Source organism: Pongo pygmaeus, chromosome 7, assembly GCF_028885625.2.
Source record: "Pongo pygmaeus isolate AG05252 chromosome 7, NHGRI_mPonPyg2-v2.0_pri, whole genome shotgun sequence".
In the NCBI taxonomy this organism is placed as follows: Eukaryota; Metazoa; Chordata; class Mammalia; order Primates; family Hominidae; genus Pongo; species Pongo pygmaeus.
In genome coordinates, this window is record NC_072380.2 from 103,217,959 (window position 1) to 103,243,828 (window position 25,870).

The 25,870-nt window shown below is 36.9% G+C and overlaps 1 protein-coding gene and 1 long non-coding RNA gene across 3 annotated transcripts in view; one reads left to right on the forward strand and one right to left on the reverse strand.

Moving 5' to 3' along the window:
• LOC134740023 (uncharacterized) overlaps positions 1-634 on the reverse strand; it is a 58,647-nt gene extending 58,013 nt beyond the window's left edge. The window contains exon 1 of the long non-coding RNA XR_010127257.1: positions 449-634. This is a non-coding gene — a long non-coding RNA (uncharacterized LOC134740023). The remainder of the gene's footprint in view (positions 1-448) is intronic.
• NECAB1 (N-terminal EF-hand calcium binding protein 1) overlaps positions 1-25,870 on the forward strand; it is a 173,965-nt gene that overhangs the window by 72,972 nt on the left and 75,123 nt on the right. The window contains exons 1-3 of one of the 2 annotated variants that reach the window (XM_063668958.1): positions 9,673-9,758; positions 15,389-15,414; positions 23,830-23,927. In XM_063668958.1, the coding sequence (XP_063525028.1) occupies positions 9,721-9,758; positions 15,389-15,414; positions 23,830-23,927 (162 nt within the window). In that variant the 5' untranslated portion in view covers positions 9,673-9,720. Of the gene's footprint in view, positions 1-9,672; positions 9,759-15,388; positions 15,415-23,829; positions 23,928-25,870 lie in introns of those variants that run through there. The other variant, XM_054497726.2, reaches the window with a different exon arrangement.

Below are 25,870 nucleotides of genomic sequence, written 5' to 3' on the forward strand. Positions count from 1 at the left end.
ATAAAAAAATTCACAATTTGAAGAGAAAAAAAACAGCAAATGTAATTCCTCAGAAAGACCCCTGGAAGGGCCAACTTCTCTAGATTTCAAAGAATATTGGGGCCAAACAGCATTACAAAAGAATATCATTTTCTTTCATTCCATTGGCTCGTAACTATATTCAGACCAGTTTTGAAGAATGCACCCAAGTGGAGCCATTCCTAGATCAAATCCTGTGTTCCCTTGATCACATTGACACACACACACACATAAGCAAATAAACAATTATCAAAATACAATCTAACTGCAGCAGTGACTAACAAGCCACGAGAGTTCAAACAGTTGGGGTGTTTTTTACTCTCATGCCAGTCAATTGGGCTTTTCCAACCTGCAAAAAATGGAAATTCCTTTGGAATTCCCCAAATTGAGGAGTAGCTCCCACTGTCTAGTACCCATAAAAGACACTCACCTTTATGGATACAGATGTCAAATTTCAAAGCCTGTCCTTCTTAAGTAATCAAGAATATGGTTGGGGCCAGCAGCAGTGAGGGAAGAGAGAGAAACAAAAGCCCACCTCTGGATGAATATAGCTGGGCAGCTGCTGGGAGGTTTTCCAGATCTCTCTAGCCTATGGCCACTGAGCCACAAGCACTGCAATCCAAGTCACAGCACCAGAATTTTATTGCTGAATGCCTGGGTGTTGGCCAAGCTGCGGTTTCTCACTGTATCGAAAGCTATCCATTGAAACAATGAGTATTGCTAGGGAAGAAGGTTTTAATGTGCATGATGTCAGCCACGAGATGGGAGATAAGTCTCAAATCCACCTGACTAAAATTAGAGTTTTATAGAGTGGGGAAAGAATGTAACTACGTGTGGGAAAACAGGAATTAGGGAGGGATAAGGAAGAGGAGTAGGTCAACAAGAAGCAAGTGGTTGGTTAGTCAGTCATGATGGTTGAGGGGTCTGATGTCTCACCATCTGGATGCAGGGATCTGGTGAATTTCACTTCCTCGATGCTATCTGAGAGGCCTGATAGTTGGTTTTCTGACAAAGGAACTCAGGTAAGACAAATGTAAGTTTCAAGCTTTATGATGGGGAGGGCCAATTTCTATATTTATCCAAAAAATCATAAACATTAGTTCTGTGGGAAAATTGAGCTGGTTTCAGCACTATTCAGCCAATTGAAACAGAGCTCACCATTTTTTCTAATGTAATAAATACATATTTAATATATCTTTTTTTACTTTTTCAAATTTACAATAATCCTAAAATAAGGATAGTATTATTTGAAGCTGAGAAAAACATAGTTACACATAGATTATTACTGCACCAAAATGTTTACAGGGAAATATTCTCTCCTGAAGCCAAACTCCCACAGCAACTTTACAAGTGAGCCTCAGAGCAAGGAAATAACTTGGTTAAGACCATGCAGCTAGAGGACAAGAGTTGGGATTCAAACCTGATAAATCTGTCTTTGAAAATTTCACTACCGGCCACCCACCAATTGTTCTCAACTTTTTGTGCAAGTTAAAATAATCTGGGACCTTAAAAAATATCACTAGGCCAAGGCTGTACCCAGAAACAATTAAATGAGAATTCTCAGGAGGATCATGGCCCTGGCATCAGTGTTTTTCTGTTTCTTTTTTTTTCTTTTTTTTTTTTTTTTTTAACGTTCTAGGTGATTCTAACGGGCACCCAGTTTTGAGGATCACTGCATAATGACTCATCGCTATTCCTGGTACACTCCTAACTCCTAGAAGGCAACTGTATTTAAGAAGTATTTATAGAGCTCTAAAAATGATGCCAATATGTTAAAAAACTTATTATCCATGTGTTCAAGAACTTAGTAAACTAGTATGAAGATAACAGATGTATTTATCAGCTAAATAACAATACAAGGTTGTGCTGTATTGGTTGATTTGGAGACAAATGCTGTAGAACCTAGGGTTTCAAGGATAGATTTAGGACATCCTCAGATTACCAGGCTAGTTTTTCTGCATAAGTATATATTTAATTCCAAGACTGATTGATGGATAGATGAATAAAGAGATTATTCATAGCTTTTGTCAGATTGTCAGTATGATCATTGATGCAGAAAAGGCTAAGAATTACTGCTGAGGGTTCAGAAGAGGGAAAGCTGCAGATGATGCAGTGGTCAGAGAGATAATTGCAAAGAAGATAAAACACATGCAGGGCATTGAAGGAGCCCAGTATGATGATATGAGAGGAAGGAAGGAAGATCCAGAGTGGAGCAGGAACAAAGCTGTGGAGGCAAAAATATTCCCCCTAGTTTTAGGGTATTGTGAGGGAAGGTTAGCCTTGAGGCTCCTTGGGAAATTTGTAAGTTAAATGTCAGGGGTGATTTTTTCTTCCTTCCAGATCTCTCACTAATTAATAGATTGCTTTTATAAGACTGTGAGTGAAAGGCTCAGTGCTCTAAGAAGATGCTCTAAGAAGACAGAAGGCACTTCTACAGATTGCTTTATTTTCTGTTCAATATAATATTCGGTAACAGTCAAGTATCACCTCCAGTGGCTCCTCTGATTTCTGTGATGAGGACTTTATTACAATTGTTTCCATGTCCAAAGAGAATTAAAGGCATCCTCTACAATGTCTCCCTTGTCCATCTTAGGAGGGACAGCCAAGGAGAGGTTGACCCACAGGCAAGCTCTGTAAATAGGGACTTCTGTCTCTCAAGGTAACCTGATGTGACTGGCAGGGATGACACATAATTCCACATTTCCCTTCCTCTTTTGAACTTCTTTCAAAGAAGGATGCATGGAAAATTTCCCTGACATAGGGCAAGATATAAATATTCAAGAGCATCTCATGCATTTATTATCTTTACCTTGTCATATATATAAATTATCACTAGAAATAGAATAGGCTAGGCTTTGCAACACTGTCCTCTCCTGATGAAAAGTAACCAATTCCATATGGTTAAGAGTAAAGGAAATGCTGTTACATGGCAAATAACCAGGAGTCTCTTACCCCTTTGGTCTGCTGAAGCATGATTATCTAAGTGTCTCTTGGAATAAGAGCTGCCACTTTAGTGGATACTAATTATGTATTAAGAACTGGGCTAAAGACATTGAATATATTAGGTTATTCAATCTTCACAAACAATGTTGTGAAAAAATATTATTAACCTTAATTTCTACTTGAGGGAATTCTGGCTTAGAAATGTAAGTAGCCTGCCTAAGATCACACATCTGGTAAATAGTAAAGCCAGGGCAAACCCAGATCTCTTGATTCTCTGCCGCTACAGGATACAGCCTTCTGGTACAGATTTAAGTCCAAGTTTGAAACATGATAGTAATACCTTGAGAATAAGATGTCATCTGATGGCGATGAATGGAGGATGTGTTGGAGAGGGAATTGCCTGGGCTTAGGAGGAATAGTTAGGAACACACTAATATAGTACAGTTTTCCATATCAGATACTTTTCAATTAGTTTGGAAGTGACCTGTTTTAACAGTTATATTCATTCAATGGAGATTCTATAAATTATGGTAGAAAACAATGTAGCTATTAAAAACAATGAAGCAATACTCTATATGGATAAAGAAAGATGTCTGAGATATGTTTTCCAGTAAATCAAACAAAATATAGAATATCCTGTACAGTTTTCTACTTTCTGATGAAACGGATATATGCATAAATTCGTTAGTAAATATAAAAATATTCATGGAAAGACACACATGAAACTGGAAATAATGGCTGTCCTTGTGTGGCTAGGTAATGAAGTGGGAGGGAAACAGAAGTTTCATTGGAGATACCTTTTTACCTTTTGGATGTTGGGCAATGCACATGTATTACCCATTTAAACACAGAGGTGTTCTACCTGTATGATGACACAGATGGAGTTCTCAATGGCAAGGTTGATATTTGAAATAAACTTGCAAATTTTAGTTTTAGAAACCTTAGTAAAATGAGGTATTTTATGAAGCAAACCAATGACGTAAGTTCATTTATTGGTCCTGAAGGGACATATGCAGGCTATTGAAGGAATATATTGTTCAGCATATGTACACAGACTTTTGTACTTGTTTATGTTTGAATTAATATGTTTTTTCTTTGAGACTGAATTTTTAAAATATAAGATCACTAACAAGCCATATTTTGAGGGGACAAATTAATAAGTAGATTGGAAGAAATTCTATTGAATGTTGGAAATACAAAGTATATGAAAAGTCTAAAATGTTTTTACAAAGTATTTCCCTCATTTTCCCATCCCCAACTCACATGCAAAGTTCAGAATACCAGAAAACTTGCTATGAGTACATGAGAAAACTGAAATAGATACCAAATGTTTTGTTCCCACACAATAATCTTCCTTTTCTTTCACTTATAATTAACATTTTACATTTTTAAACTTTATATATTGCTTAATTTTTGCAAAATCTTCCCCTTCCAGTAACATCAGTATATGTAAACCCCAGAAAAATCTATTGTTCCCCTTTGTCCATCTCAAGGGCTTGAATGGATTTTGGTGAAAACCCAATACTGATTTGAAAGAAGAAGAAGAAGAAAAAAAAGAATGTACTTTTCACTCCCAATCTTTCTCTGCTATATTGAGCAATTTTCTGGTATGTTTCTATTTGCCTTTCTTATACTGTCTGCCTGGTGACAGAGACTGATTTCTCAAAAGCAAACCTATATTTGAAATAAGCCCACAACATTCGGTTTTAGAATACTAGTAGAAAGATCAAGCATGCATTTTATGAGGCATGCCAGATTCAGAATTATGCAAAACAATTTTTCATTGCATAAAAATAAAAGTATAAACATGCCCTAAACCCATCATTTTTCCTATTCTCTAAAGTAACATTCTTATTTCTCTGAGTTCTTTTCAATTTTTCAAAAGATTAAGACATTCTTAGTCATACCAAGCTTTCTTAAATTAGGACAATTTTCTGATGCTTTGTGTACTTACAAAAATATGCGCATGAGTTTTCTGAAATTTAAACCCACTTATTTTATGGAACCCCCTTATTAGCAAAAACAATTTATATATGCCAAAACAAGCCAATTTATATAGAAATTCCACTAAGTAATAAGGAGATGAGTGTTATTATATTTAATACTTTCTTTACATTATTTCCTATGTTTTTAAAATCTAGAATTATTTCTTTTTTTAGTTAAAATTGGGCTAAATTGGATTTTCTAAAATCCAATTATTTTAAGAGATCAGACAATGGAGACTATTTACTAATGGCAGAACAAGAAGCAGTTCTACCAGAAATAGAAGCCAGTTTTTATTCCATATTGTGCTAATGTTTCTGACACAACCCACATTTCTTGGAAATAAATTCTGAAAATTAAAACAGAAGTATTAGAACCCATTTGAACTGTAGCAGCTATTTATATTGGTGTGACTCAAAGCATGGGTCGCAGACTGATGCTGGTCCTCAAAGTGTTACTTGTTCATATTGAGATAGGAAGAAAACTTGAGTTGTTTAGAAACTTCTACAGCAATTTGATATTGCTACAACATCCAAGCACACAATTTAGTAATTAGTTTTTACACTTTTCAACAAAAATATCAATCTGGCAGGAATTGGAAATGTAAAAATCTTATTTTTTACCACAGAGAGTCTGAGAAGCACTGCTCTGGAGAACATTTGTGAGACTCTGGAAGAGTTTCAGGTGGAGAAGAAAATGGATAAGAAACAACTCTCTGGTGGAAAAAAAAAGGAGGAAGGGAGGGAGGAAGGAAGCAAGGGAGGAAGGAAGGAAGGAAAGAAGGAAGGGAGAGAGGGAGGGAGGGAGAGGGATGGGGAAGGATGGAGGGAGGGAGGGACTTAAACTACTCAGCAAGAGACACAAATGAACACAGTAGAAGACTGAAAATGTATGTCCCATGTGAGGGAAAGATTAATTTTCCCCTTGATAGTGTTCTCATTGACTGTGAATTCTCTGTTTAAGTCAGCCTCTTTCCAGCCTCAGGTGACAGAACCCAACTCAACATAGCATAAACAGAATGAGATAACCCATTGACTTGCATAAGCGGAGACTCTCAGTATAAAGCTTGTCACATGGATTCTAAAGATTTTAGGTCGTTATTATTATTTATTCATTTATGCTGTCCCACTCCTTCCCCTACCCCTCTCTCCCATCATTTCTCTGTCAGGATTGTCCTATACTGTTTTACTGTAGATGGGATTCTACCATGTAGTGGGGAAGAGGGCGTAGCTTTTGATGGCGCATGGTTTATGTCATCTTACCTTAGCCACTTCAGAGGTAAGGGGGAGCCTAAGAGAGCAGACATAAAATACCCAAGGAGTATTCTAACGGCCCCACTTATGCAGTGTGCTCAATTTTGTACCATTTCTCATAGCCAAGGAGAGAGGAGTATACATCTATGCACATGTCTGTGGCCAGGGTGGGTTAGACTGGGTTAGGGTGCAAATGGACAACTATGATCAATAGCCCCACTGGAAGCACATTGTTAAGGGCAAGTTCCCCAGCGATAGGGAGTTGATGCTATAGAAGAATGGAAGAAGGGCTGAGCAGAACAAGCATGGAATCCAACAAATATGAGAAGTAGCAGGTGGTAGAAGACATAAGAAAAAATTCAATCAGGAAAATGAAAAGGGAAGAAGTGCTCATCCCCAGCAGCTTGAGAAAAATAAGATGATATGTTTTTCCAATTCTGTTTTCTCTCTCATACATGAGGTACTGTGTTTATATATGAAAATAGTCTGACCCTAATTTGCCCCAGAATTAGAGAGGTTCAGAGTCTTGCTTATGGGACCTCCTATAGACTGGACTCCTATAGACTCCTGATAGAGGTGTGTGTGATGATCACTATACCCTCTGTAAGACAGACTTCAAGCCAACTGGGTGCCAAATGCTCTCTGATACAAGTCTCCATAGCCCTGTATATATTTAGGCTCTGACTCACTCAGGGTTCTAGAAATAATTGTGGTCTTAAGCAGAAGGGATTTGAAGAGCACTATGTTGACAGCCTTACCTTATGTATCATCTTGCTTCTGACAACTGAGTATTTATCTTGATTATAGGAACCAGTTTCCACTTCTACCCTTGTATGGCTTTCTCAGCTCGCTGCACAGTTCAAGCCCCTATTTAATAACCCATACAATATCCTTGTTCTTCTAGAAGCAAGGCCTGTGTTTGTGCTAGGCCCTAGTGTTCAGATATGGGCTCAGTACTCTGGTGACTGAAACAATTGGCCCCTGCCTATTGGGCTATCAGAGTAACATCTGTTCCTGATATCCCTTTAGTTGCATCTATTATGTCACCACATTCTTCTAGGTTAAATTCACCCAGTTCATAGAGCTCAACTCAGTTTAGTTGGTATCTGCAGCACCTGATCTATTTCAGGAGGCACATCTATTTCTAGGTTAGTGTTTCCTACAATCTTTACTGTCCCTTTGCTGTTAACCTGATTTTTATATGACCAATTACAAATATAATTCATGGAATTAAGAACAACTCAAAAATATTTGCAGGGTCAGATATTTGATCATTCTTCTAATCTCCCAATTCTGCATCTGTTGATTTCCATTGATGCCATTCTGTTTAGTGTGCCAGAACCAGCTCAACACATTTGCCCTGTTGATAATGGAAACATGATCTGCTCAAATTATCTTTATGAATTGAGAGATTATAATATTACTTTGTAAAATGGAGAACACAATGATGGCTGAGCATATTTGTTACTTGCTTATTCTGCCAGTAAACCAATGGGTGCATCTACTTCCATCAGAGTAGCTCAGCATGTTGCTTATTGGGTCAGATTCTCCTGCCTCAAATACTGTTGTAAATGTCTTTGTAAGCCCCAATTAACGTTTTTAGGCTATTAAGGGGTGTAACAGTGTTTAGCAGACTATTTTGCCGACCAAAAAAAATTCTTCTGCACTGGTAATATTCAGACTGATGGGTGAAGAAGAGAAAACTCAGTAAAACATGAGTTAGGACTCAGAATTTAAAGATTCATAATTAGGTTCACAGTGTATGGAAATTTTAGTTTTGAAGCAAAGGAAACTAAAAATAAACTTAAATATAATCAGGAAAAGCAAGGGAGGAGTTTAAAAGTCACAATCCTTTGTTCTTATTTATAAATTGAAGTGATACTGGTCATTAGAGAAATACAAACCAATGCCAATTAGAATGGCAATCATTAAACAGTCAGGAAACAGAAGATGCTGGAGAGGATTTGGAGAAATAGGAACACTTTTACACTGTTGGTGGGAATGTAAATTAGTTCAACCATTGTGGAAGACAGTGTGCAATTCCTCAAGGATCTAGAACCAGAAATATCATTTGACTCAGCAGTCTGATTACTGGGTATATACTGAAAGGATTATAAATCATTCTGCTATAAACATACGTGCACATGTATGTTTATTGCAACACTGTTCACAACAGCAAAGACTTGGAACCAACCCAAATGCCTATCAATGATAGACTGGATAAAGAAAACGTGGCACATACACACCATGGAATACAATGCAGCCATTAAAAAGGATGAGTTCATGTCCTTTGCAGGGACATGGATGAAGCTGGAAATCATCATTCTCAGCAAACTATTACAGGAACAGAAAACCAAACACCGCATGTTCTCACTCATAAGTGGGAGTTGAACAAGGAGAACGCATGGACATGGGGAGGGGAACATCACACACCAGGGTCTGTTGGGGGATGGGGGACTAGGGGAGGGATAGCATTAGAAGAAATACCTAATGTAGACAATGGGTTGATGGGTGCAGCAAACCACCATGGCGTGTGTATACCTATGTAACAAACCCACATGTTCTGCACATGTATCCCAGAACTTAAATTATAATAAAATAAATAAATAAACTGAAGTGATAAAGACAGCAAATCTGTAGAAAAACACTTCAAAGAGAGACAATTAAGAATATTAACCTGAATGCAAAATTGTTTTGAGATCGTACTCTAGAATTGAGAGTTGGCATATAAAAGGGGGGTAATAGGAGGATTCTAAATTCCCAGCAGATATCAGACTGCATATCCCAAATATTTTTTATTCTCCTGATCAGTAAACATATTTCTTAGGAATTTGGACAATCAGAACTTGGAGTGCCCAATACAGAATAAAGTCAAAACAACTTTGACTGCCCCTAAGGATTGTAAATGAATGGTGTTAAGTTGTATATGTTGTGGCTTTTTGCAAAATGGAGAGTCTGGTCCAAACTGACATATCAAATGCAATTTATACCAAATAAGTGCATAGGAAATTAAATAATAAGAACAGAATAACTATGAAACTTACATTTTATGCTTCACACCTCTTACTTTTCCTGATTTCTTCTCTTTTTAATCACAATGTTTATTTTATTTTTCCCATTATGGATGAAACCTAATGATTAGAGAAAACAAAGATATGGAAAATTATAAAGACAGAAGAGCGAACCCACCAGAAGCCCTAGCATCCAGAAGCAATGTGGTCCACTGTTGGCTATTGCTGTTCATTTCTTCTGAGCCTTTAAAAATACATGTTTTCATCATTGTATATATGCCTTGATATGGTTTGGTTGTGTCCCCACCCAAATCTCATCTTGAATTGTAATCCTCATAATCCTGATGTGTCATGGGAGGTAATTGAATCATGGTGGTGGTTTCCCCTATGCTGTTCTCATGATAGTGAGTGAGCCCTCATGAGATCTGATGGTTTTATAAACATCTGGCATTTCCCCTGCTGGCACTCATTCTCTATCCTGTTGCCCTGTGAAGAGGTGCCTTCTGCCATGAATGCAAGTTTCCTCAGGCCTCCCTAGCCATGTGGAACTGTGAGTCTATTAAATCTCTTTTCTTTATAAATTACCAGTCTCCGGTATTTCCTTATAGCAATGTGAGAAAGGACTAATGCATACTATTTTTAATCTGGCATAATATTTACATAACTTTTAAATATAACCAAGTTATTGACAACCCTTTAGATACATTTTAATGATTTTACAATGATACATAATTTACTTAGGTATTCATCTAATGAGCATTATTTTGTTTTCACTCTTTTCAGTATTGTCAGTCAGGCTGGGATTAACATCTTTGTTCTTTACTCTTCTTTGGCATCTAGCTGAGAATGCACTCTTGTGTAACAACCCACAAGAATATGTTTACTATGTAACTAGCATTCATCTTTCCATTTAGCTTTTTTTATAAATTTGATGGCATCACTGAAATAGTTTCTTGCTGTAAACATAAGCAGCAGGAAAATGTTGCATGCTATCAGATGTACATTAGGCTTATCTATGGATTAGTATTCTTTTTAAAATTCTGTATTACTAAAGAATGGATATATATATCACAGTAAGAAATGAATTCTACTAGAATTCATCCACGTAAGCCTTCTGCAACAGTGTTTTACTACCCACTACTAACAACATAGCACAAAAACAGCTGAATAAAGGAATATTTGAAGCCACAAACACTACAGTATTTTACAAACCTTGTCTCTTATTAAGGAACAAGTAGAACTAATGTCATGCAGATTATTCTAAACTGCTGTGTTGTATGATATATTCCAAGTAATTCCATTTTCAATAATGGATTAGGGCTGTTCATTCTTTTGGAAATTCAAAATAAATCTCATTATGAAGCTGCAAACCATTCTGAGGAAAACAAATATAAAAACAAGATGAACTTTTATGTCCTTTTCAAGTCTGAACTGCTATGAAAACCCTATGATTAGGAAATGACATGTTTTAATGACCAAAATGTTTTCAATGATGCTATTAAAAATTTCTAAGCTATCTCATCTGAATCTAATACATTTTCAAGTTTTGTTGGTTTTTACCTCAGAATCCTTCGCATCTATCTATTCTTTTCTATCTATCATTCCTAGACTTCTGAACTGTTACTGATCAAACTCCCTTATTAGGTATTGCTTTTTAGCTTGCAATCCAGATATAGGTATATAGATTTATTTGTTTATCAATTATACAAATGCACCACTGTATTAACATTTATACATTGTAAAATTATACAATGATAAATGAAAAATGTTTAAAAGTAGATATAAATACAAACAGAAGTTCAAATATTTCTTCTTGCCCATTCAGTGGCTGGCCTTGTATGCCACTTGGGTTATATTCCCCACTCTGAGAACTGGCCTGGACTGTAACTTGCAAACTGTTCTCTTGCCCCCTTTCTCACCCTTTTTCTGTCTGGTATGGTTTGGCTCTATGTCCCCACTCAAATCTCATGTTGAATTATAATCCCCAAAGTTGGGAGAGAAACCTGGGGAGAGGTGATTGGATCATGGGGGTGGATTTCCCCCTTGCTGTTCTTGTGATTGTGAGTGAGTTTTCATAAGATCTGGTTGTTTGAAATTGTGTAGCACTTCCCCCTTCACTCTCTCTCTTTCTCCTGCTCCTGCCATATAAGATGTGTTTGCTTCCTGTTTCCCTTCTACCATAATTGTAAGTTTCCTGGGGCCTCTCCAGCCATGCATCCTGTATAGCCTGTGAAATCTTGAGTCAATTAAATCTGTTTTCTTTATAAATTATGCAGTCTCAGGTGGTTCTTTATAGCAATCCCAGAATGGATCAATACTGAAAATTGGTAAGAGAGAAGTGGGACATTGCTATAAAGATAACTGAAAATATGGAAACAACTTTGGAGCTGAATAACAGGCAGAGGTTGGAACCATTTGGAGGGCTCAGAAGAAGACACGAAGATGAGGGAAAGTGGGACTTGTTAAATGGTTGTTACCAAAATGTCCATAGTGATATGGGCAGTGAAGTCCAGGCTGAGGTGGTTTCAGATGGAGATGGGAACTGGAGTAAAGGTCATTCTCGCTATACTATAGCCAAGTTACTGACAGCATTGTGCCCCTGTTCTAAGGATCTGTGGAACTTTGAATTTGAGAGAGATGATTTGGGATATCTGGTGGAAGAAATTTCTAAGCAGCAAAGCATTCAAGATGTGGCCTGGTTGCTTCGAACAGCATATGCTCATATATGTGAACGAAGAGATTATCTGAAACTGAAACTTATATTTAAAAGGGAAGCAAAGCATAAAAGTTTAGAAAAAATTCTCAGCCCATCCATGTGGTAGAAAAGAAAAACCCATTTTCTGGAGAGGAATTCAACACTGCAGGAATTTGCGTAAGTACAGAGGAGCTGAATGTTAATAGGCAACACAATGGGGAAAATGCCTCCAGGGCATTTCAGAGACCTTTGTGGCAGCCCCTCCCATCATAGGCCTGGAGGCCTAGGAGGGAAAAATCGTTTCATGGACAAGGCCTAGGGCCCTGCTGCTCTGTGTAGCCTCAGGACATGGAGCCCTGCATCACAGGCACAGCTGCTCCAGCTCCAGCCACAGCTAAAAGGGACCAAGGTACAGCTCTTCTTGTTGCTTCAGAGGGTGCAAGCCCTAAGCCTTGGCACATTCCACATGGTGTTGAGCCTACAGGTGTGCAGAAGGCAAGAGCTGAGGGTTGGGAGCTTCTGCCTAGATTTCAGAGGATGAATGGAAATGCCTGGATATCCACTCAGAAGTCTGCTGCAGGGGTAGAACCCTCATGGAGAATCTCTACTAGGGCAGAGCAGAGAGGAAATGTGTGGTCGGAGCCTCCACATAGAGTCCCCACTGGGGCACTGCCTACTGGAGTTGTGAGAAGAGGGCCATCATCCTCCAGACCCCAGAATGGTAAATCCACTGACAAGTTTCACTGTGTAACTGGAAAAGCCACAAGTACTCAATGCCAGCCCGTGAAAGCAGCTACAGGGGCTGGACCCTGCAGAACCACAGGGCTGAAGCTGTCCAAGGCCTTGGGAGGCCACCCCTCACATCAGTGTGGCCTGGATCTGAGATATGGATTCAAAGGAGATTATTTGGGAGCTTTAAGATTTAATAACTGCCCTGCTGAAGTTCAAACTTACGTGGGACCTGTAGCCCTTTTTGTGTTGGCCAGTTTCTCCTTTTTGGAATAGGAGTATTTAGCCAGTGCCTGTACCCCCATTGTATCTTGGAAGTAACTAATTTGTTTTTGATTTTACAGGCTCAGAGGTGGAAGGGACTTGCCTTGTCTCACATGAGACTTTGGACTTGGACATTTGAGTTAACACTGAAATGAGTTAAGACTTGGGGGACTGTTAGAAGGAATGATAGAATTTTGCAATGTGAGAAGGACATGAGATTTGGGAGGCATAGGGGAGGAACGATATGGTTTGGCTTTGTGTTTCCACCCAAATCTCATGTTGAATTTCTAATCCCCAGTGTTGGGGAGGGACCTGGTGGGACATGATTGGGTCATGGGGGCTTATTTCCTTCTTGCTGTTCTTATGATAGTGAGTAAGGTCTCACAAGATCTGGTTCTTGGAAAGTGTGTAGCACTTCCCTCTTCACTCTCTCTCTCTTCCTCCTGCTCCCACCATGTAAGAGGTGTTCGCTTCCCCTTTGCCTTCTGCCATGATTGTAAGTTTCCTGAGTCATCCCCAGCCACGCTTCCTGACAGTCTGTGGAATCATGAACCGATTAAACCTCTTTTCTTTATAAATTACCCAGTCTCAGGTATTTCTTTATAGCAATGTGAGAACAGACTAATACATTGTCCAACCTCAACCCATCTGTCAGTGGCCTGTTTAAAGTGCAAATATGACCATGTTATTCACCTTTTAAAAAGTATTCTATAATTCCAAATTGACAGAAAGGTAAAGTAGAAACTTCTTAGGTTATCATATGAGGCCTTTTATTGTCTAGTTCCATTCTCTCATTATTGATCTATGTTCTAACTAAAAAAACTACTCCGTTTTCTGAAATTGAATGCTCTTCATACTTTTAATTTTTATTACAGTGTTTCTTTTAACCAGAATATGCTTCCTTTGGCTGCCTCCTCTACTACTATTTAGAGATTTAGCTCAACAATTTAACATTTGAGATTTAGCTTGACAATTTTATCTTCTATGATATATTTCCGGACACCTTTTGCCAATTCTCTATTTCCCTCGTAACAACTATTTTATTGCATTAAAATTGTTTATGTGCTGTATGAGTCTACCTCTAAGTTGAGATTCTAGAGACAAGTAATCTGACAGAGTCATCTTTGTAGATATTGCAACCTCATACATCTGTGGCAGTTAGAATAATGCCTGGCACATAGCAATAAATGTTTGTGGAATTAATGAATGAATGGCAGTCCATACCAAAATTACTGGAGAAGACTTAACATATTCTACCTGGTGGCAAATATTACTTTGCAAAAATATTCATTTAGTTATGAAGATATAATTTATCTAAGATCAAGTATTTAGTGTCTAGAATGAAATACCGAGTTTAAAATAACTTTTAAAAATGAGTGACAGAGTTCATAAAAGTACCCAATGTTTGGAATGTTTATACCAATGCCTCTCCTGGTTAGCAAACCTGGCTACTACTTAAAGGACAATTGGATTAGGAAGAATATTTACATTGAGCATTGACATGTGACAACTATATAAAGTCAAGATTTTCAGTTAACTAAACTAATATTTTCCATTGCTCTTTAATAGCCTTCAGCATCTTTACAAGGTTGAGTTCTATTTCTATTTCATTTAAACTTTTTAAAACTTATGAATTACTGTTAAATTTTTAGGAAATTCCCATTTAGCATTTGCTAATATGATCATTTTTCTCCTTTAAGTTATGGTGTAATAAGTTATATTGATTTATTACCTGATATTGAACCATCTGCATTCCTGTACCATACCTTTCTTGGTAAAGGACATTATTCTTCTGATAGTCATGTATTATATTTGCTAACATTTCATCTTGATGTTTGGCATTTGCCTTCATAAGAGTAATAGGTTTATATTGTTGATGAGTAATTTAATTTCTTATTTTGTTTTAGAAATCACATGAAATAAGCATTGAATCAAACTTACCTCAAAGGTTGAATTTAGGAAGGAAATTCTAGCATTTCTATCAAGTCAGGACTTATGATAGCTAACATTCATCAAGTGCTTATTTTGTGCCAATTACAGTTCAGTTCTTTATGTATTAATTCATTTAAACCCTACAGCATCCCATGAACCAGAAATTATTATTACTATCCTCATCTTGGGTCAGACGAATTGAGACACAGAGATGTAAAGTAGCCAGAGTCATATAGAAGGTAAATTGCAGAATCAGGGTTTGAACTCAGGCATTCTGGATCCAGAGCCTACATTCTTTACCAATATGCATTCTTTTCCCCATCATGTTGCTGAGGAAAACATAAATCTCAGGAATTATTTGTCTGAAGAATCTGACATAATCATTGTTAATTGATCTAAGACTATTTAAATAATATAGAATTTATAAGAAAAATACCCTAACTACATACCATCAATTAATAATATAGATTGGAGACTAACTGTATTTAACTATTTAAAAATGTAGTTAAAAATATTACCAAAGTAATAACACTGTTTTTTTGTTTGTTTCATCTTTTCAGTAATCTTGACACAGAAGAGCTCTGTGGTAAGTGTTTCTTTAAGATCAGTCAAACCCATTACTTGCTTAAGAAGGAAAAAGAGTATTGTCTGATATATATCAACCTTGGAATTAATGTTGTATATTAGGAGTTCAAAAAAAAAAAGGAAAAATTAGTAGAGATCTCAAGGGATTTATCTTTATCCATGAATTTTGCTCAAAGCATGTATTTCACTCCAGAAAGAGTTGGGCCTCATTAGTTTGTTCATAGAAGAAGAATTGTTACAATCAGTACATTAGTTTCACGAGAGCAAATTCTCCACAATTTGAATATATTTTTAAATTGATGTTTAATACAACTTCATTATTCTCTGCATGATATATTGTGCAGAGCCTTTTGTTACTATCTTACAAAGCTCTCTTCTTGAAATGTAAAAATAACTTTGTCTTTTACCTGCCTAAACCATTCTGGAGTTGTAAATGTCACTTGCAAAACAAGTGATTCAATGGGGACAGATACATCTTTACAAATGCCTGGTTTAATAGTCTCTTCATTTATTTTCTTCATCTTTATGGTTGGAACAATAGTTAAAGATTAGAAATATGGAAAGGTAAAATTTTAAAATTTTATTATTTTATGAAAAAATAGAACATTATGAGACTATTCAATTTGAAACAGCTATCTTTCTCTGAATACTGGAAGGTTTAATGTTTTATGTTTTAAGATAAATGTTTAAGATAATACTTTTATTTAAGTTCGATCTTATGGTCTAGGCTGCTCAAAACATTTTTGGTAGTTACAGTTGAGTTTTGTCTGAGAACTCCTCACTGAAACTATCAGCACTTTCTGAACATCTTCTAATTCTTACAGTTTCAGAATTTACCAAAACCATAAAAAAGGCCATTTTCTTATATTCAAGAGTGGTTATTTTCCATTTCATCAAAGTGGTAGAGCAACACCAAAAGACATTATACAAGAACAAAATATCAGAATACAGGGTTTCAAGGCAATAACTGAACAAAATGAGCATAATCTCCAACCACGACCTTTCAAATTTTCCAATGATTGTAAAAAACTCATGCTTCTTATCCTAGCATAGTGTCCATCTCAGGTTCAGGGAGGAAAATCCAATTGAAATTCAAGATATGTTTATGGAGGAGCAAGGTACTCTGGTACCAAAGCAGGACATGCTTTTGTTAGTTCTGAAATACCAACAGGGAAAATCAATCCATTCTTTCAGACACAGTCAGATGGTAGCATTGTGCACACATGGTTAAGTACCTGAAAGTGCCCATATGGACCATTGCCGTGAGGCTTTATGATGAATAGCAGTCACCATAAAGGCCAAGTTGTGGTCCACTCTCATCTATGTGCACACGGGCCTGGTCAGCGAAGTGAAAAGATAAAATGGAGAACACAAGATTATCTTGATAATTTCATTAAGGTGGCAGACCCATTTCCCTAAAATGTCTAGCTATGTCAGGCCAAAGTAATTATTTCCGCAAATCATTCATTTATATCTATTTTTTGTTTTTCACATAACTTTGCCTGGGTAGGCCACAGCTGATGACAAAGCAAACTGTTACAAGGGCTTTTAAGATAAAAACACTAAGTGGTTCTTCTTTATTTGCTATGTTGCCTGCCTATTGTCATTAAGGAATATTGTGTTATCCTCTGTTTTCCCTTAAAAGTACTTCAAGTTCTAAAGTATGATAGCATATCTCCACTTACTCCTCCACTGAAGAAAAATTTAAAAAATATGCTTTTTTTCTATAATGGAACTAGATTAGGTCCCTATCCTGTATTTATGGAAAAAGCTTTGGCTATGATTTTCCCCCTGTAGCTTTAGTTAGGGAACTGGTATGTGGGGCTTTAATTCAACAGGAATTGTTCTGTGTTTTTTAAATCCAGTGATTGTATTCACAGTCATGTGTTATAATCCTCCCCCTCTCTGTTCAAGAATATGCATTTTAATCTCCAGAGTGTCATTTCATTTCTCATTATTTTGTGAATATAAAGTAAATATTTAAGTTGGATTCTAATCAAAGCCAAATGCTTCAGTGTTAGCAAGTGAAATATGTCAATTCACACCCGGCACAAATTCCCCCTTGTGCGTGGGAGGGGCAGAACTTGATTGGCATGAAAAGTAGATTTCATATGTTCTTTCCTAGAAGCCAATTAAAAGTTGCAGGTATGTAAAACTTTAATTCTGAGGCTTTTACTTAATTTGTCAGTTACTAAGTTAAGGACCTAGAATTTAAAATATTTATTTTGAAAAAAAGTCTTTGTAATTTTAATTGTGAAAGTAATACACAACTACTATTTTTAAAATTTAACAGAATTATGTAGGTGTATAAGCTAACATGTAAATCTTCTCTGCCACTCATTGTCGTGCCCAATACTGAGCTCTACTATTTACTTGGAACATATTCTTTGAGACATTATTATGTGTATATTGACATTGATATACATGTGTATGTGTTGTTGTTTCTAACAGTGAGATTATACTATATGATTAGTGCAATTGCATCCCCTTCTCCTTCATTTTATTTAAAGGCTGCATAGTGTCTCATGTACCTTAATTTTTTTCAATCAAGTTCCTTTTAATGGATTTTCAATTTGAATCCAACTTTCCATGGGAAAAACAGGATTGAAATAAATATTCTCATATACATTATTCTCACACTCATGTTCAAGTAATTCTGAATTCTGAATGGTAGATTCCCAAACATGTAATTCCTCAGTCAAGGTTTCTCTAAGGTGCACACCCACCAGCAGTTTATAGAAGTGCCAAAATTATCAACTCTTCACATACAATTGTGAAGGCCTTCCTAAATGCATTTTTTTTTTGCCGTATCTTATCACGATCAGTCAATACATAACTCAGTTTTAATTAGGCAATTGTGTTTGAACTCTGGCATTAAAGCTTTGATTTTGTATTTCTACCATAATTAGCTCTAATCTAAAGCATTCAGGAGTATAATTACTATCTTTCCTGGCCCTACCCTGTTTATGACTGTTTTCATAACCTTACTCATTTTTACTGAACCGTTTTGCAGATCTTGAAGTTGGTAGTTAAGAATAGGTAGTTGAAATATTTATAGTTGGGTGAAGAATAATTGCAAAGAATGTGCTTGATCTGAAAGCCTTTCTGTAAGAAAGCTTTGTGAGAAGGTTGCATATATTTAATAGTGTAATTTCTCATCTAGTCGGCTGTTATCTACCAAATATTAAACTATTTTAAAAGTTATATGAAGTCTATAAATAAGATGGATAAAAACTGAGGGTACGGGGGCCGGGTGCGGTGGCTCACGCCTGTAATCCCAGCACTTTGGGAGGCTGAGGCGGGTGGATCACGAGATCAGGAGATCGAGACCACGGTGAAACCCCGTCTCTACTAAAAATACAAAAAAAAAAAAAATTAGCTGGGCGTTGCGGCGGGCGCCTGTAGTCCCAGCTACTCTGGAGGCTGAGGCAGGAGAATGGCGTGAACCCGGGAGGCGGAGCTTGCAGTGAGCTGAGATCATGCCACTGCACTCCAGCCTGGGCGACAGAGCAAGACTGTGTCTCAAAAAATAATAATAATAATAGTAAATAAAATAAAATAAACTGAGCATACGGGAAACTCCAGAATAAAAGCTTATTCCCTTCATACCCAAGGTTCCTTTCAGTAGCTGTGCACTAAGCACCCAGGCTGCAGAGATTGGCAGAGCCTGGACAGTGCTCAGAGACCTGTGCCAGCAAGTCTGGGTGCTAGGAAATCAGAAGGCTCTATGCCCTCCTCCAGACTGCTGTGTCCTCCTCCAGTGGCACATGTCACTGATGATTGAGATGTAAGAGAGTGAGTGTCGCTTATCTGCATCCCCTCAAAATAGCCCACTTTTCTAGATCTGACTGACCTCCCTATTCAGAACATGTGAGTTTTAACACTCTTTCTCATCTCAATTACTTTCTTTTCTACCTAGTCTACTACTTGAGAAATTCTAACTGCTTGAGAAGTTTAGATGAGACTCATCTAAACTCATGAGAATACTTTGTGAGACCAGTTTCCGCTGAGACTTTTGTGGCAGCTGTGGGTCCTTTGCTTCTGACGGAATTATTAAGCTGACCTGAAAACTCAACAACTTGAAAGACTAAGGTGCAGGATAGAAAAACAGAACAAAACTATAGTTTGGTAATGCAACACCACTGATTAAGTACAGAAAGGCAGGGAGAAACTAATTCATTGTTAGCATTTTAGTAGAGAAGATGGCACACTGGAAATCCATGAGAATATAGCCTGCTTCCTGACAGATAACAGGCCTACTACATCTGCTTATAAACTGTGCTCTACTTTTTCATCATACCTAATGTTCAGACTCTACTTTTCAATGATACTTCATTTAAACTGATGAGAATTGGTTTTCACACATTTCCATAAGTGCAATATAACTCTATTTTGCTCAAGTTCATGAAACCCACATACAGTTTTCAACAAAATAGGTCTTTTCTTCAGGAAGTTCTTCTAGTTACCAAAGGAAAAGCATTTTAAGGAATAAATATTTGTTCCAAATTATTCTTTCTAATGCCATGACTTAAGGACAATATACATTTGCCCTACTCATACTGGTATTGTGATTCAAATGAGAAACATCAGTCACAAACATGAGAAACTTGGAATAAAACTTTAGTCCAAGTTCAGCCACTTCCAAAGATGTCACTGTCCTTCCCTCCTGCCTGCCACATCTTGGATTTTGCAGATCTGCTGCAATTCTGGACTCCACCGCTCATGCCACTTCAAAGCTTTGGCATGGCTCATAGTTCTAGTTGTGTGATGAAATCCCTCCTGGCAATTGATGCCTCCCTTCTCTCTTGGTGGTGTCACCAACATTCCCAAATCATCCTTAGTGCATCCCTTCCTTTTCTGATAGGAAAATTTGAGGATGTCACTCCCCTTCCCATGGCTTCCCATTGCCCATAGTGGTCTCAAACTTACTCTGCATCATAATCTCCTAGGGAACCTCGCCCTCAACCCGAAGATTGTGATTTACTAGATGAGACCTTCTCAGTTATCTTCATGTCTAACAAGTACCCTAGAGTAGTGTTTCTCAAACTTAAATAAACCTACAAATCAACTGGGGGTCTTATTAAAATGCAGATTGTGATTCAACAGGACTGGAAGTGGTCCTGAGACACTAAGTTCTAACAAGCTCCTAGGTGAAACTAATGCTGCTGGTCCACAAAACAAACTTTGAACAGTGAGGTACCACAGGATTCTGACGCAGGTGGTCAAAAACACTTAACTAGACTTGAGGATCAAAGAGCATCTGGCAAGGACTGTTTCCAACACACACAGCTTTGTCTCCCATCACTGACTTTTAGGATTTATTTCCTTGCTGCCTCCCATTCTCAAATATATTCTAGCCCTGTTCTTTATGTCTTGGCAGTGCTGAACTACACATACTCCTGCAAACATGACAGGAAAACAGCTGCTTCCATGCCTTTCCTCTGAGTATCCAGCAGGTTAAGTCCTATTCATCTGTTAACTGAGCCATTGGTGGTGTTTCCCCTATGAAGCCCTCTCTGACTCACCCAGGCAGACTTGGGCATTCTTTTTCTTTTTCTTTTTTTCAAAGACAGGACCTCCTTCTGTCACCCAGGCTGGAGTGCAGTGGCACAATCTCAGCTCACTGCAACCTTGGTATCCCTGGTTCAAGCAATTCTCCTGCCTTATACAATATTTGGATTGCACCTTGTATCTGGGCCCTTGAACCATTGTCTTTAACAATGATTATGTGTATTGCAGTTGTTCCTTGGAATGTTTATCTCTCCTCTCTGACTGTAGGGTTTCTGTCTTTTCACCTTTGTATTCCAAGCTCCTATGATAGCACCTAGCACATAAAAGGCCCTAAGTAAAGGTTTGTTAGGCCACAGAATGAGTAAGTGAACACTCGCTATGACGAAGTGGATGGGAGTTAGCTCTCTTTATCTATGTTGGATGTGTCTGGCTCTTTCATCTAACTTCCCTCTTTGAGTTCATTGGAGCCCCCTTGCCTGGACTGCCTGACCCATATCCCTCGGTGAGTAAGTCATAAAAGAGCCTTAGTGACACTGAGCTGCACCACCTCAAAATAACCCTTACACTTAGATTTCCAACTTAAGCTCCTATCCACGACTTAAGTATTGTAATTCTCTTCCTTCTCAGTCATTTTCTTTACTATCTAGTGATTGTTCTTTTTTTCTAACTTGGAGAGTTGAGATGAATAAATGGATGAATGAAGGACAGAAAGAATGAAGTCTAGATAGGCGTCAGCTCTGAAGCTTCTAGTCATTGTTTTTCTTATATGCTTTATCAGCATATGCCTGCATCTGTGTGCATAGGTCCAATTTCAAAGTGGAAAGACAACTTAAATTCTCTCCAGGAACATTTACTAATTAAGCCAAATGTCCATGAATGAAATATTTATTTTAAAAAGAGGCTTTACCTCTCTTTCTATATATATATAAAGTATTTTCTTATTTATCTTCTAACTAATCACAGTCTCTCTCTCTCTCTCTCTCTCTCTATAAATATATATATATAAATATATATAGAGAGAGAGAGAGAGAGAGTTGCTTTTTTAGCATCAACTTTTTTGTTTTCACTTTCTTTTTTTTTAGACAATGTCTCATCTGTAGCCCAAGCTGGAGTGCAGTGGCACTATCACGGCTCACTGCAGCCTCGACTTCCCAGGCTCAAGCAATCCTCCCACCTCAGCCTCCCAAGTAGCTTGGATCAGAGGCACATACCACCATGCTGTGTGGCCCAGGCTGGTCACGAATTCCTGGGCTCAAGTGATCCTTCTGCCTTGGCTTCCCAAAATACTGAGATTATAGGCACGAGCCTCCATGCCCAGCCTGTTTTCACTTTATATTTTTGTCTATTTGCATTTAAAACCCCTGTCACAATCCTCTTTGAGGCATTATATATACAAGTTTTAAAATAAAAATGAAGTAACAGCTTCACTTTTTGGCATTTTTCTTATGCTTTTTGCTTGTTTCAACATAGTATAGACTCAGTTCTGATATTCATTATTTTTCCAACTTATGAATATTCTACAGCCACATTAACTGCTCGCTGGTTGATGAAGAGTGTTCATTTGTTATAAATAGTTGCACAAATAAATTTAGACATATTTGTCAACCTTATGAAAAAGTCAACATTATAACCACAAATTAAAATGTTATTTTGAAGCAGGTATTTAAGGAGTAAATATTTTATTTATCTTCCAACTAATCACTTTCTAAAGAATCTTTATAAGAGATAGTTTACACCACATTGTTTTTAAGGAATGTCTTTCACTTTTTGTCAGAAATATGTTATTTGTTTTTAACCTAAGTGTATACAGACTGTATTTTGACAACCATGATCTGGAATTGATTTAGTGCTCACCTGTGTTTATTTTCTTCTCAAAAGAAGTCTGTACATTAACTAATATATCAGTCAATGGCAATTTCCAGTTGTTATTAATATCAGTATAAACAAATATTTCCTAGAGTATTAAATAAATTAATCAAGGCGGTTTCCATCAAACATGCTGAAATGTATTCCCATAATCTCAAGTGGCTTATATGTGATAATATTTATCATTTTAATTTAGTTCCACAAATACTGTGGCACATTAAAGAGAGATGGCAATAAACTACAGTTCATCCAAAGAAGGGTTCACAGGAATGGTGAGGACTATTCATGTTTTAGTGTCTGAAAACCCTAGATCTTCTCAATATATAAGTTTATGTTAAGCTAGTTTGCTTTCATTATAGAAATGTATAGATTTCTATAAGTAAATATAAGATTTTGCATTTATATATATTTCAACTTACTAGTTTAGCATCAGTTCATGTTCCATACTTTTAATTTTAATCATAAATCCACTATATTATTTATTCCTAGCAACTGTAAAAAGTGATAGACTTTACTTTTTCTCTGCCCAAATTGTTGGGGAAAAAAAAAAAAGATTGTGACAGGGACATTTACATAGAAGGTGCCACAGAAGACCCTCTCATGTTTTGCGTCACCGACTCTTAACCTTGAAAAGAGCTTACCTTCCTTAAATGTTTCCTCCAAGAAACAATAAAATGTAACTTAACTTTTTTCTAAAATTATTATCCTAGTGAGATCTATAATACTACATTGTCAAAAACAATTTTTTATTGAAACATCCTTGTCAGTAGATCCAGATTCATTTTTTCCTACTTTTGTAGGAAGGAACATTTCTTCAAGGATAGTGGTAATCATTCAGATTTCCTTTTCTTTTTTCTTGATGTCTTAGTGAAATGAGCAGATTGTCACCTTATTTAGTCTTATTTGGAAACCTTCCAGTTTTCACTTACAGCTGACATTTTGTTTTACTCATTTAGGGAGTAAATAATTAGTTGATTTTTTTTGTTTTATGGTTACCTAAACTCAAATATGAATTTATTTCAATATTTTCATTTTTCAGAATATTTTTCTCAGCACTTGGGGGAGTATGAGAATGTACTAGCAGCACTTGAAGACCTGAATCTTTCCATCCTGAAGGCAATGGGCAAAACAAAGAAAGTAAGAAAATGTTAATGTTTATTTTCTATAAAAATCTCTTCTTTGAAAAAGATTTTTCTTGAAAATCATAGCTATTTTCAAGTATAGATTCTTTATTATCACTGATAGTTTATTTTTCTTCATATTAAATGAGCTATGTTATTCATTTGTAACATAATTATAAACACTATATGCCAAAGACTGTGCTTTGTGTTGAGGATACAAAGATACAAAGAGCTGTTAGAATAGCTCTCAGCCTGGTGGTGATACAAGTGTGTAAACTAAGTAGTATGTTTTGGATCTTGTCCCTCCCCAAATCCCATGTCGAATTGTAATCCCCAGTGTTGGAGGTGGGGCCTGGTGGGAGATGATTGGATCATGGATCACCATTCCCCCAGTGCTGTTCTCCTGATGTTGAATGAGTGAGTTATCATGCAATCTGGTTGTTTAAAAGTGTATGGCACCTCCTCCGCCCCTCTCCTTCCTCCTCTGGCCGTGTGACATACCTTACTTCTCCTTTGCCTTCCACCATGATTGAAAGTTCCCTGAGGCCTCCCCAGAAACAGAAGCCACTATGCTTCCTGTACAGCATGCAGAACTGTGAGCCAATTAAACCTCCTTTCTTTATAAATTACCCAGCCTCAGGTATTTCTTTATAGCAATGAGGGAGCTGACTAATGCACTAAGCATTACAGTATAGCCCAATGAGAAGCACAAGATAAGACATCTAATTCATGTTGGAGATAAGATGACACCTGACCACTTAGAGATAAAGGAAGTTGGTAGAGCTGGACAAAGGAGACCTAAACACAGGGAACAGCACGTGCAGAGGCTCTGAGTTAAGAGGGAAACAAGACACTCTAGGAAATGAAGCTGGACAGTAAGGATAAAGTACCAAAGAGTGGCATGATGTAAGATGAAACTGGAGTGCTAGGGAGGGCCCACATCTTTCATGATGTCAGCAAAGCTAAGGATTTAGGCCTGTATCCTAAGTGCAAATAAATCAGCAAATAATTTAAGCAGAAATAAAAACAAAAAGACTCACGCAGTCTTTCAAAAAGACTATACAAGAATTAACTTGGGATTGGGGTGGATAATATAGAGGAATAGGATCAGAAAGATGAGTGAGTAGGCTAGTTTATTAGTCTGGGTAAGAAATGTTGATATTTGGAAAACAATAAAGACTCAACTGAATTTTGAAAAATAAAGTTCAGAAAGTCCCCTAAAACTTCAAGGAAAACAGAAAATATAAGAAAATTGGAGCACCAGCCTAGTGTATCCTATATCCAAATAACAAATTCCAAAGAGAGAGAGAGAAAAAAAAAAAAGGAAAACAGGTAAAAGGTGGAATCAGAATACATTTTCTTTAGACCTCTTCAGGAATATTTGGAAACTGTATAATAACTTCATCCCTTGGAAACTTCTCTCCAGAAATGGCCATTAAAAAATTATCTGCTTTGTGTGTCTAGCTTCTTCTTGCTCTTCAATTCTCATCTTAAATACCATGGCCTCAGAAAGGTCTTCTCTGACCACTCTATCTAAAAAGAAGAAAAGGTCATCTCAATTAGAATAGATCATCTGTTCCTTGCTGGCAATTTATCATAATCAGTGAGTAACTGTGCAACGTTTTCATTGTTGTTTATTTGTTGTCTGTAAAGAGAGAGAAGGGCAGTGACTGTTTTTTGTTTTTTTAGGTTTTTTTTGTTTTGTTTTTGGCTTACCATGTTTACTCTGAACCTAGCACAGGACCTGACAATTAAAATCATACTCAAAAAATTTATTGATGGATTAAATTAATTGATTGGTTAAATGAACACACATATAGCTCCAAAAGCTAAATACTTTTGCTCCTAAAAGAAAAACTTCTCCTAAGTTAATTTAAGAAGCTTCCAGATTGCCTCTAATAGGAAGAAAAAAACAAGTTATATAATCTTCTTTATTTCCTCAAATATGCACTAAAATCA